The sequence below is a fragment of the Onychomys torridus genome, chromosome 19, assembly GCF_903995425.1.
Source record: "Onychomys torridus chromosome 19, mOncTor1.1, whole genome shotgun sequence".
NCBI lineage: Eukaryota > Metazoa > Chordata > Mammalia > Rodentia > Cricetidae > Onychomys > Onychomys torridus.
The window spans coordinates 12,051,747-12,064,728 of NC_050461.1; the positions used below are offsets into that span (position 1 = coordinate 12,051,747).

Below are 12,982 nucleotides of genomic sequence, written 5' to 3' on the forward strand. Positions count from 1 at the left end.
TTGATATAAACATAATGTGGCATTAAGCTTAAGTGATTTTATATATTTATTCTTGAACATTAACAGATAATAAATAGGAATGGGTGTCCAGAAATCTCAATGAACAGAACTGCCACGATGAGTGTATGTAAGTTAAAACGTTCCTGTAACACTTGGAACAACACGCTCCTGCACACAGCAATCACTGACAACAGCCATTCTCCTGTTGGCACTCATGCAAGGGTGGTTCTTTGGCATGAAGTTAAACTGAAGAGAAGACATTTACCTTGGATTTTGTCCCTCATGTTGTGGGCTTGCTCTACAAGTTGAGTTGCTTGGTCAATTGTGTCCATGCTTTCCTTCTGAAGCAGCTTCCCCTTTCTCGAGGCTTGACTTCCCTACAAATCATATGAATGAACATTAGATTTAGGTTGTTTATGCACCCCCAAGGGTGGGTGGGAATAATGTATTCATTTGACAAACAAACTTTCCTGGGGTGTGCAAGCTCTAAGGCATACTGAACGGTCGTCGGAGTCACACTTGAAGACTGGGTAATGACTGGTTTTAGGATCCTGGAAGGCTATTAAAATCAGATACAATACCAAGGCCATCAGTCATGGTTCAGTCCAAACCAACCACCTATCACATGTGTCTTATCCTTGCAATTGTTACTGTATCTCAAGATGCCAGACTAGGAAATGACCCATGTCTGCCGATCACTTTGACATTGTTCTGGTTGAAGAGTTTAAGCTTCAAAGAGGAAATCATCTAGAAAAAGGGCAGCTCTTGAAATGCTCCCACTGGGTGGTCCAACCACTGCTGAAACTGAATCACCACAGGACTTACAGGATATACTCCCTGGGTTAGCTGCTGTTTTTAGAGCTCCATTCTGATTTCCCTGCAACACTGATGACCCTTGTGTGCAGATAACTGCTCAGGCAGATTTGGCACAGAGTAAATGGAACTTTCTTTTTCCCTAGGGGCTGACTCCACTCAGTATGGTGCCTCTATCTTGGAGTTCCCATAAAGTATCTGTCGCCATTAAATCACGTCTGTTCTGTGGCTTTACAAGAAAGTGTGTGTGTATGTGTGTGTGTGTGTGTGTGTGTGTGTGTGTGTGTGTGTGTGCATTTCTGTATGTAGCCAAAGACAAGAGATGATCTAAAGGCATGGACACAGGTCAAGGTCAGGACATGAATCTCATCACATGAAGGATGTGCCCTTCCTTTTGGCTTTAGACAGATAGATTGACAGTTATGGTAGCTAGGAGGAGGAGTTGGTTCTTAAGTCTGCATTTAAGAGATGTCTGCTTGCCTTTTCTGGTGCTTTCTTGGTTCAGCTCTGTGCTAAAGGGCTATAATGATCCCAGGAATGGCAGGCTTGCTGGGGGATATCTTTCTGTATGCTGTGAATATATGTTGTTCCCATTGGTTAATAAATAAGCTGCTTTGGCCTATGGCAGGGCAGCTTAGAGGTAGGTGGGAAATCCAAGGAGAGAGACAGGAAAGAGAAAGGCAGAGTCTGGGGAGACGACAGCCTGCTACCCAAGGAGCAACATGCCAGCAGACTGGTAAAGCCATGGAACACGTGGCAAAACATACATGAATAGAAATGGGTTAATTTAAGATATAAGAGCTAGCTAGCAAGAGACCTGCAATAGGCCTTACAGTTTGTAAGTAATAGTAAGCCTCTGAGTGATTATTTTATAAGTGGCTGTGGGACCAGGGGACCTGGTGGGACCAGAGAGGACTTCAACCACACAGCCTGAAGCTATATGAATGGAGTGTTGAGATACTACTGATCAGGCTCTCCAGATTAGGGAAGGGTTGTCCCAAACCTTGCTTTCTGTCATGCAGTTTTCCCCAGGGGACTGGGACATGATATCATCAGCAGTATTTTCACCCTTTCTAGGATAAACCAAGCATGTGTCACTGTTTGGTGACTAAGAAAGAAGATGCAGAAATGGTATCAGTACAGACACATTTAGAAGTTGTACTGGCTGGTTTTATGTCAACATGGCACAAGCTAGAGTCATTGGAGAGGAGGGAGCCCCAACTGAAAAAATGCCTCCATAAGATCTGGCTGTAGGCAAGCCTGTAGGGCATTTTATTAATTCGTGATTGATGGGGGAAGACCTAGCCCATTGTGGGTGGGGCCATCCCTGGGTGGTTCTGGGTTCTATAAGGCTGAGCAAGCCACGAGGAACAAACTAGTAAGCAGCACCTCTCCATGGCCTCTGCATGAGCTCCTGCCTCCAGGTTCCTGCCCTCACTCCTTTTGGTAATGAACTGTTATATAGAACTTTGAGTGAAATCAACCTTTCCTCCCCTAGCTGCTTTGGTCATGTAGCAACAGTAACCCTAAGGAAGACAGAAGCCTTTTATTAGGCAAGTCAGTAATTCCTACAAAATGGGGCTTGTGCAAAAGGCAACATTGGCCAACATTCTTTACAAGCTATGCATTCCCGGTGCACACTGTCTTCTGAGTTGTCACATCCATTCCCCGAAAGCCCACTCTCCTCCTGGGCTTATTCTAATGCTTTCCAGAGAAGGAAAAGTAGTGTAACCATTTAAAAATTAGATAATATAGAAAATAAAATGAATCTTAATTTGATGCCACCCCTCACTGCTTTTAAAACATGTGAATAAGTTTATGACACATTAAAAAGTTTATGGTTGATCCCACTTAAATATTATATTTAGAAAGAATGAGGCTCATTTTCTAAATTGAATAAACACACAAATATGCATACATACTCTATTCTCATACTTCAAAGGGATGCTCTATTGCTATTTCTCTGCCTTTAAACTTTGAAGAGATGCCACACCTATAAGAAAACTTTTTTTGTGTGTTGGCCAACTACTCCTGGGCCTGGGGCCTGCCCTGAAGTGTGGTTAATATACCCAGTGAGACTGCATTGGAGGAAACTGATTTTTCTTTTGCTAATAGGTATCAACTTCAGATAGAACACAGCAATATTTTTAAGATTCTTTTTGTCTCGTTTTGCTGTGTTTGGTCATTTTTTTGTCTTATTGGTCTTTGCTTGTATATTCTTATTTGTTTTTGTGGTATATTTTTGTGTTTATTTGTTGGGGCTTTTGTTTGTTTTTGTTTATTTGGTTGCTTGTTTTTAAAGAGAGAGAGAGGGAAAAAGAATGTGAAGTTGGGTGGGCATGGAAATAGGGAGGATTTGGGAGGAATTGGGACAGGGGAAAAACATGACTATATATTGTCTGAATTTTTTTTTTAAATTCAGGAGGATAATGGAAATGATTTAAAAAAAGAAAGAAGGAAGGAAGGAAGGAAGGAAGGAAGGAAGGAAGGAAGGAAGGAAGGAAGGAAGGAAGGAAAGAAAGAAAGAAAGAAAGAAAGAAAGAAAGAAAGAAAGAAAGAAAGAAAGAAAAAAAGAAAACTTTTACCTCATGAGCACCAGAGGGCGCTGTGAGATATAAGGATGGACAGGGGCCTGTAGCGCTCTCCAGCTTTAGCTGTATAGCTATACAGCTAGGAACAACGTAAATAGCCACAAAGGTGACCATTTATTACTTGAAATTGAAAAATTACCAAATATAATAAAGTATATATGAATTTTTTTAAAGATTTAACTTCTCTTTTGGAACTTTGCTCATGGCAGGAAAATGAGTCAAATGAAGACATCCCCAGAGAGAAAGGTAGCAGAAATACTGAACGGTGATGTCCACTTCTGTGAGCTCCCCTTCCTCCTAAACATTAGTAACGTCCGATACTGCGCATCCCTCATCAGTGCCTGGGCTGCTGGCTTGAATCTCTAGCCATCTCTCGATGTCTAGAGGTGCCTCCTACTTAAAACATCCAGAGTAATTCACTCTGCATTTTTGGTTTAGTGCTCCATTTCATCCAGACAGAACCTCCCTCCCTATTCCTCATGACTTCTCATACACAGCCTAGGTCATTCTACTTTTTTTTTCTTTTGGTTTTTCGAGACAAGGGTTTCTCTGTGTAGCTTTGGAGCCTGTCCTGGAACTCACACTGTAGCGCAGGCTGGCCTCGAACTCACAGAGATCCACCTGCCTCTGCCTCCTGAGTGCTGGGATTAAAGGTATATGCCACCACCGCCTGGCTGTCATTCCACTTTCTGCTCTCTCCTCTTACACTGCATCAGTCCATCCCTCTCAGGGCAAATCCTTTCCCAGTGAAGGTAGGAAAGCAACCGAGCACTCTCTTTTCCCAGCTCCTGTGGCCGTCTCCCATTGCACCCTACCCTGGCGTCTTCCCTGACCAGTTTGTCCTCTCTACAGAGAAAGAATGCTTCTGAAATGCAGCTGTAATCAGCTGTTCTGTGTAAACACTCCAATGACTTCAACAGGTGAAAGCCACACACATTCCTGGGTATGCCAGGAAAGGCTCCTCACGGTCTAGCCATTGAGGGAATCTTCAACTGCTATATCTTGCCTATTGTCTAATACTTAACTGCAAGGCCAAGGTCAAAATTCTTCTAGTGCCAGGAATATGTCATATTCTTCATATACTTTGCATTATGGTACATTTCCCTTGCTTGGAAGTTCTTGATAACCTCCTTGTCATTCTCAACACTCAAGGCAATATTCACCTTCCCTAATGAGAGGATTCATATTTCTTCCTTAGAGTTACTTACGATTTCTTCTGTACCAGGACTCCAGTGCTAAATGACATATCATTTTAAACAATGTATCTGCTCCCTGGTACACTCTAGGCATCTTGAAAGCAGGGCCTAACATTTACTTTAAAATGCTTAGTGCCTGTCACAGTAACTGTGAATGCTTTTGGAAAGGATCACAATTTCTCTCATCCTGCCTTTTTGGCAGGGCCAGTGAAGAGGCTCAAACACTTTTGATAGGCTTCCCATATGATATTCTTCGCATGAGCTAATACATAGGGCTCTTTGTGTGGGTGGAAGACTAGGGTGAACTTGATCTCCATGACAACGTCCTTGACTGCAGATTTTTAGGACCCAGAGAGTGAAGCTGAGCACTGACATTGGGAGGGAGCTGCTGTTTCCACTGCTTGGAGGCCACCATGCTCTGCCTTGGGCATGATAGGCTTGGGGACATAAAACAGTGGAACCTTGGCCTGGTCTTTGGTATTTCTATACGGGTCTGATCATCAGCAGTAACAGGGAAAACCACTGGAACATGGTTTCTTTTTTCTTTTTCTTTTCTTTCTTTCTTTCTTTCTTTCTTTTTTTTTTTCCCTAAGAGTGACACCTTTATTGCCTTTCTGGACTGCTAGTTCCATAAAGTGATTTGGCAGAGGCTTCTGGATGGACACTCACGTTCCTCCTGCAGTGGCTGCTGCCGAATTCACTTAGATCTGAAACATGAGAGAGTCCCCTGCCCTCGCTCCAGCATTTTCCTAATGAGCATGTGGTACAATGTGTGGAAAGTGTCACTCCCCATCTTCATCTGTAAAGATCTTTATGTAGTCCCACCATCCACTGCTTGGCTTTTATTAATTGTCAATTCTTGTAGCTGAATTCTCACTGGTATCTAGATGCACCGGCCCCAGCCAAGCATGGATCTTTGTCTCATTTCTCTCTGTAAGTACCTTCTTTCTCCACATGTCTGAAGATTTGATACCTTTGTGACTTCAGCCTTTCAGCAGGCCTTCTGGAACCAGTGTTCTTGCATGCAGAGATGTGCTGGTGCTGTTATTTCTGTCTCACTTATCCAGAGGGCCTGATCCAGCTGGGGGCTCCACAGCCTTTGGTTCACAATTCATGTGATTCCATTCGTCTGGCCATTCGTCCCCGTGCTTTTTCCAATCCTGGGCTCAACAATTCACACTCCCACAGTCCCTCCTCCTTCTCGACAACTGGACACACGGAGCTCCACCTGGGGCCTGGCTGAGGATCTCTGCATCCACTTCCATCAGTCACTGGATGAGAGTTCCAGCCCGACCACCAGGGTGTTTGGCCATCTGATCACCAGACTAGGTCAGTTCGGGCTTTCTCTCAGCCACTGCCAGCAGTCTACAGAGGAAGCATCACTGTGGACCTCAGGGGACCTCTCCAGCACTCTGCCCACTCCTGTTCTCATGTGGTCCTCATCCATCATGGTCTACCATTCCTTGTTCTCCCTTTCTGTTCCTGATCCAGCTGGGATCTCCTGCTCCCCCAAGCCTCCCTTCCCTCAAACCTTGCCCTTCATTTCTCCCACTCTCGTCCAGGTTGTTCATGAAGATCTCATCCATTTCTCTGTCATTGGGAGATCCCTGTGTCTTTCCTAGGGTCCCGTTTTCTAGGTAGCCTCCCTGGAGTTGTGTAGCAGTCTAGTCATCTTTGTTTAACATCTAGTATCCTTTGTAAACACAGATACATGGGCATCCTTCAGGGTTACCCCTAGGGTAAATGGTATGGAATAGTTCTGGGGACTTCCAAATGGGGGCTGGAAGACTTAGATATAGAAATCGGCAAACAAACAAACAACAACAACATGTGTACCCCTAAACTCCAAACTTCTCCAAAACCCAGTGACTTGAGATGAATAGCATATGTGAGATTTTGGGCATATGGGACTTGTGGGTAGAGGTACTAACTGTCAAGTGTGAGGCCATATCACTGGTTTCCATCACTGTGTGAATGAACATGAACAATGGAAGTACAGTGTGTGTTTGCCTGGTGCCCACAGAGGTCAGAAGAGGCTGTTGAATCCCCTGGGACTGGACTTACAGACAGTTGTAGTTACCATGTGGGTGCTGAGACTAGAACCTGGGTCCTCTGCAAAAGCAACCAGTGCTCTTCATCACTGAGCCACCTCTCCAGCCTTGGGTGAGAGTTTTTGCAAGTCACGTGTCTCTGAGCATTTGTCCATTTGACTATTCAGGGTTCCTCTGAGAGTTGAAATTAGAATTTGTCAAATCTATTGTCTATATTTTTGCAAATCTTCTTGCTGTATTTATGTTATGCTAATTCCTTTTGATGCTAGTAATTACTGGTTCTGTTTTCCTGTGAACTTGAAATTTATCCTTGACTCTTTAATCTACCTGGAATTCATTTTAATTTATGGTATAGTGTGAAGGCTGAACTTGGCTTTTCTTTAAAAAAATTTAATTTATTATTATTATTATTATTATTATTATTATTATTATTATTATGTGTGTGTGTGTGTGTGTGTTGCATGCTGAAATCAAATAAAAACTTTTAAACATGAGTTGTCTCCACACAGGTTCTGGGGATTGAACTTGGGTTGCCAGCCTCATGTGGCAAGAGTTTTTACCATCGAAGCCACCTTGTCAGCATCAAAGTGACTTTGTTTTTATCATCTTGTAAAATTTCTTTTTCAGTACTACAATTTCTTGTTTTTCTTTTTGTGTTCAATGCTCCTTTACTAATGTTTAAAGTGTTTATTGTATATAATAGAGCATATTTCTGGATGCTCGATAGCTCTTTACCTGTACAATGCTAAGGCAAACAGTTGAATGACTATCTTAGTTACAGCACATACAACTGTGTCGGCCAGCTATAAACACATAGAAAGTTCCCCATAAGCACAGTTTTTCAAGAAAACCAATTAAAACAGGAAGACAGGAAGATGACCTGTGTTAACTTTCTCTGTGGCTCTGGCCTTGATTTATGTGGACACTCACGGGTCACTGAACTTTCCAAGGCTCATTGCTGTGAATTGTTTGGCTCACAGGGGCTACCTGGAATCTTCAAGGTGGACCCTGTTGCTTTAGCAGTTTCCCCTGGGATTGAAATAATCTATCCTACAGAGATCCTTAAAAAGGAAGGTAAAATAACTCAAAGTAACTTCAGGAAGTCCCTGAAACTGACCAGATTCACTAGGCCCCTCCCTGCCAGAGAGAACAATAAAAGCTGAGAGTCCCTTTCAGACAATCTGAGCTACGGTACAAAGAAGACCCCAAGAAACCAACTACAAAGGAGACTCTGAGACCAGACTGGCTGCCTGGAAGAAACAGAAACCAACAGAGCTGCCTGGAAGAGGTTTAGACCAACTGAGTCACCCAGAAAGGACACTCTCCAAACCTGTTGAGCTGCCTTCAGGCTGTGCAGTGTGCTCTAAGTTCCCAGCTTTGGAAGTTATCACCCATGCTAGGGTGAGCTTTGCTGATACATCTGTCTTTGAGTCATTTCTGCTCTTAATGTGAGGAACCCCTACATTCACATTCCTTTAAGTAACCCTAATAAAACTCACTGGTTCACCAAGGTAGACTTCGGTGGTATCTGGGGTGAACAGACATGTGTGTTGAGTCTCCCCAGGAGAAGTTTTGTCACACTATAGGCAGGGCACGGAACACATACCTTCTCATCCAGTTCTTCCACATCAGACAGAAGGCTTCTCATTGTGCTCTCAGAGTTGCTGATCTGGATCTTTCTTAGGGTATATTGGTTTTCTCTCTCCGACAACCTTGTCTGTGAAAAATAAGTGTTTTCAAAATTTTAGTCCTTGTGTCCCACCAGTCTTAAAAGATTTGACTTTTATTTATTTATAAAGTAAATCTTTGTGCATATCTTAGTGTGAATTTGTGAATCAGTGTAGTGTTCACAGAGGCCAGAAGAGGGTGCTGGATTCCCTGGGGCTGGAGTTAACTGGTGATTATAAGCCACTCAGCATGACTGTAAGGAGCTTAACTCTGGTCATCTGCAAAACTACTCAATCTTAACTGCTGAGCCATTTTTCCATCCCTGGACACCAGGTTCTAAAAATACACATGACTCTTTCAGTATAGGAAGATTTATGTAGACTGTGACCTCTGTTCTTTTCTTTCTAAATATATTTGTATTGTATGTAAGTGGCTGTTTTTCCTGCATATATGCCTGTACACAATGTGTGTACAATGCCCAGGAGGCCAGAAGACTGCATTAGGTCCCCTGGAACTGGAGTGACAGACAGTTGTGAACGTCCATGTGGGTGCTGGGAATTGAACCCAGTTCTTCTGCAAGGGCAGCCATGCTCTTAACCATTGAGCCATCTCCCCAGGCCATGACCTAGGTTCTTAATAGAGGGCCCTCAGACAGCTGCAGCATTCGGTATAGAGTGGATCTACAGGAGGGGCCTGAGTTTCTGGGGCTGAAAGTCTGCCAACTCCACTTAATGTAGTCCAGGGAGCTCTGGCCAGGCCCTGGGCTGGCTGCAAGGAAAGGACACCCTTTTCTGTTGTTGCAAAGCTGTAATTAGGCTGGGGGTCGTCCTGGGAATCTGGCAAATTTCAATCTAATCAGGTCTTAGAGAAATACAAGTAGTAATCTGGATCAATGACAACGGATTTTTAGAAATATGTTTTCCTCCTTTGGATGTAGAGAGATGGAATCTCTCTATTTTGGGTCATTTGCGTTTTTGAGAAACTGGGTGGGAACGCAGCTGTCCTACAGCTGCTTGGAGTAGGTCTTTCAGTCCTGGCGGAGCTTTCCTGCCAACTGCAGTGGCACCCAGGTGAGGTGCGCCATATGGAAAGGCTTGGTGCATTCACCGTCCTGGGTCTGGGGGACTCCTCTGAGAATTAACGCTCTTATGTGTCCGGGCAGGGGAGTTTGGCACAGCAGTTCCAAATAGTACAGTTTAGGGCATTTATTTTGTTCTGTGTTGCACATTTTCAGCCATTTGTGGATATTACTTGAACTTCCCCCCAAAAGTAATGAATATTTATGCTAGGTCCTGTTCTGACTGCTTTACATATCCCAGTTCATCAAGGACACTGAAAAACAGAGAAGTTCATTAACTTACCTGAGCTCACATAGCAATGGCTAGAGCTGGGTCTGGACAAAACCGTGTATGCTCCCAATCATTATGCTAGCTTGACTAAGAAAATAAAGCAGTTATGGCATTAAGTCTGATGGCTTTTCACTGAACTCTGCTGTTGATAACAACATCTGTTAGCTGTGATGGGGGTCGATTACAAGAAGAAAGGCCTCTTAAAGCTTAGCTATGTGAGACATTTATATATATATATATATATATATATATATATATATATATATATATATATTTGTTTTTTCAAGACAGGGTTTTTCTGTAGCTTTGGAGCCTGTCCTGGACTAGCTCTGTAGACCAGGCTGGTTTTGAACTCACAGAGATCCACCTGCCTCTACCTCCCAAGTGCTGGGATCAAAGGTGTGCGCCACCACTGCCTGGCAAGATGCTAATCTTTTATTGATTTCATTTTCCATGTGCTCTCTTACATTAATGGCAGCTTCTGATTGGGGCATTAGCTCATGGTTATGATGAACTTTTCCTAACTTCTTATGTAACAGGTATAATCTATGTTGAACCTATATAATCTGTGATATAGCCATGGAGCTCAAGTGCCACCAGGACACAGACATGGCCAAGAGGGAGCCTGTGGAACTACAGTGGAGGAGCAGACGAAAGCACATTTCACGTACTTTGAGGAGGTGGATGGTAGAGTTCATCTCGTTGATGTGCCTATGTGCCGCAGTGCCAGAGGACACGCTCAGCAGCCCGGATTTGCTCTCTTGGATGGACAGTGCTGCTAACCGCAGGTCATCAGTCAGGTCCCAGATGCACTTGTCACAGCCTGCAGATGAAACAGGGCTGTCATTTCTGTAGACCCAAAAGGCAGCTGGGAGCATATGCTTTAATGTGGACCCCCTTGACCAAAACCACATTTATTTTTGTTTCCTGAGGAGCTGCTCTGGCCATGTAGAACCAGTCTTTACCCAACCAAACTGTACATCCAGCAGGATTTCCACTTGAAACATAATGAGAAACAGACAGCAGGGACAGTGGGTTAATAGCAACTCTAATTGCGGACAGGAAGGAAGAGTACCATGGGATGGATGGACAAGAAGCCATGCCCACTCTTCTTTAGTAATGGGACCCCAGCCCCCTCTGGAAAGATTCCATTCTTGTCAGCCTCCCATCTTCGCTTGGTGGCAGCTGGTAGAGTAGGCCAGTGGCCAAGCATCTATCTTGCCCCATTGGCTTTTCTCAGTCAGTGCAGGAATGCTGCACCCGCCTTTGCCTCCCTCAGGGAGGGCCTGGCTCCTCTCTACGCCCCACCTCCCGTCTAGATGAGCAAGTCCTCAGAGCAGGTCCGTAGGGTACAGTTTTTGGCTAACGTCATGACTTGGTCTCCAAGAAAGGTGCCAAGGATCTTACTAAACCTGGCTTGCTGAAGAGGCGAACTTCCGTTTCTCACCACTCCTCACCTCTCACACTCTGATCCCCACCCAGGACCCCGCAGTCCTCCATGGATACAATCAGAAGGAACACACACCAAGCTTTGAACCCTGTCTTGACCTCTCTCTGTACCTTGCCAGTTCCCAAGCTCCTTCCTGTGGGTGCTGCTGTTTTCTGAAGAGCTGAGAAATGGCGCTAAAGGGTTAATGTATGTTAATATGTTAATTTGTTATGGGAAGATCAACGCAGCACTACTTGTCAGCTCCCTTAGAAAATGAGTCTCCGTCCTACATTTCAGGCTGCTAATGATGTTTAGGGCTATGTAGGCAGCTGGGTGTCTTTAAATGGAGCTAGTCAAGGCACGATTGATAATTGGGACTAGTTAATAATTGCAGACTTTGCCCTGCTGTGTCTCACATCTTGGGCATTTTCTAAGCTAGGATGCACTGGCAGTATTTAATCTCTTCTGCTCACAAGGACTTTGGGATCAATATACTCCTGTTTGGGGGAAGGGATGCGTAATGTTTGAATATTCTTTAAGACAAAAGCTTTGTTGCTCATGAGTGACAAAGCAATCCAGGAAAGTAAAAGCAAGCAACTCCACTTTGTAATAACTCATTACATTATTTCTGGTCAGACCCCAGATTTGGAGTGAGTTGGGGAAAGGTACTTAAGCCTCCTGGTGTTTCTGTGTCCGCAGGTGTTGCGGGGCATTGTCTGTCCTGGGAGCATGAGGCTGAGTGTGAAGCCTATCTAGTAAGATGTCTAAAGTGGAGTGATGTCAGCAAAATTGTCTCACTGCCAAATGAGAGCAAGACCACCAGGGACCTTTGTCCAGGGTCCATTACACTGGAGTGAATACAGACTTAAATCCAGGGCTGAGAGTGAAACATTTTCAGAGTAAGTGGTATCACGTTCATCTTTTACATTTCTTTTTGCTACATTTATTACATATTTAGTATGTGCGTGCACGCATGTGTGTGTGTATATATGTCTGTGTGTATGGTGTGTGTGTGCATGTGTACCTCAGCGTGTATGTGGAGGTCAAAGGCTCATTTTGGGGGGTCAATTCTTTCCTTCCTTTTTTTTTTGAATTTTTTAAAACTGCAAATGACTCTTCTTAACTCAATATCTGCAGTGCATTAGAGAAAGTGGGTCAGTCATTCAAGTACTGTTATTTTTACTTATAGTTGGGCAGTCCATGCCTGTAGGGAGTTCAAATCCTTCTTCCAGGCACTCTCCGGTTACGCTGTCACATGGGCCACCTCCACAATTGCACACTGTGGGGAACAAAAACAAGAGAGTAGGGAGTCATCATCTAATGCTTAACACGGGGCAGTATTTCCATGGTTTCCACAAACACCGGCTACTGCTGTGAAACCCTTCCGTGGGGATTAATCGAGCTCATCCTTATGAGTAGGGAGTCTATGATATCAGGATAATACTCTTCCATCAGTTCAGCAAAGGCAAGTGGGATGTTCACATGTGACCCCAAAGCAAAACTGAATCCCATTCCCTAGGATTCTCCTCCCAACTCTTTAGGATTCTATCATAACTCAACATATGCTTTAGTCCAGAAAGGCCCAGGAAATTTCCACAAGGAAACAACGGCCACAGAGCTCAGCATTCAACTTGAAATCAAAAGCCATCCTTTCATCAGAGAGAGTTTTCAGTTAATCCAACAGCGGCGGAGTTGGTCCCTGCCAGGTGTGTGGGAATAGCTCTGGAGGAGAGAGTGAGGAGGCCCAGGGGCAGCAATTCTTGGCTCCCAAGCATTTGACCCTTGGCAAGACTGATTCCTAACTCCAAATGGGAGGTGTCAGGGGGATGGTAGGAATAGTGCCAGGGAAGGAACTGGGAACATATTTACTTGAATTTAAAAGGTC

At 44.1% G+C, this 12,982-nt stretch overlaps 1 protein-coding gene across 2 annotated transcripts in view; it reads right to left on the minus strand.

Annotated features, from left to right (window-relative positions):
• Positions 1–12,982, minus strand: part of Lama4 (laminin subunit alpha 4) — a 148,957-nt gene that overhangs the window by 74,745 nt on the left and 61,230 nt on the right. The window contains exons 6-9 of one of the 2 annotated variants that reach the window (XM_036169087.1): positions 12,302–12,376; positions 10,340–10,491; positions 8,258–8,368; positions 266–377 (exon numbers count right to left, since the gene is read on the minus strand). In XM_036169087.1, coding sequence (XP_036024980.1) covers positions 266–377; positions 8,258–8,368; positions 10,340–10,491; positions 12,302–12,376 — 450 coding nt within the window. Of the gene's footprint in view, positions 1–265; positions 378–8,257; positions 8,369–10,339; positions 10,492–12,280; positions 12,377–12,982 lie in introns of both variants that reach the window. The other variant, XM_036169086.1, reaches the window with a different exon arrangement.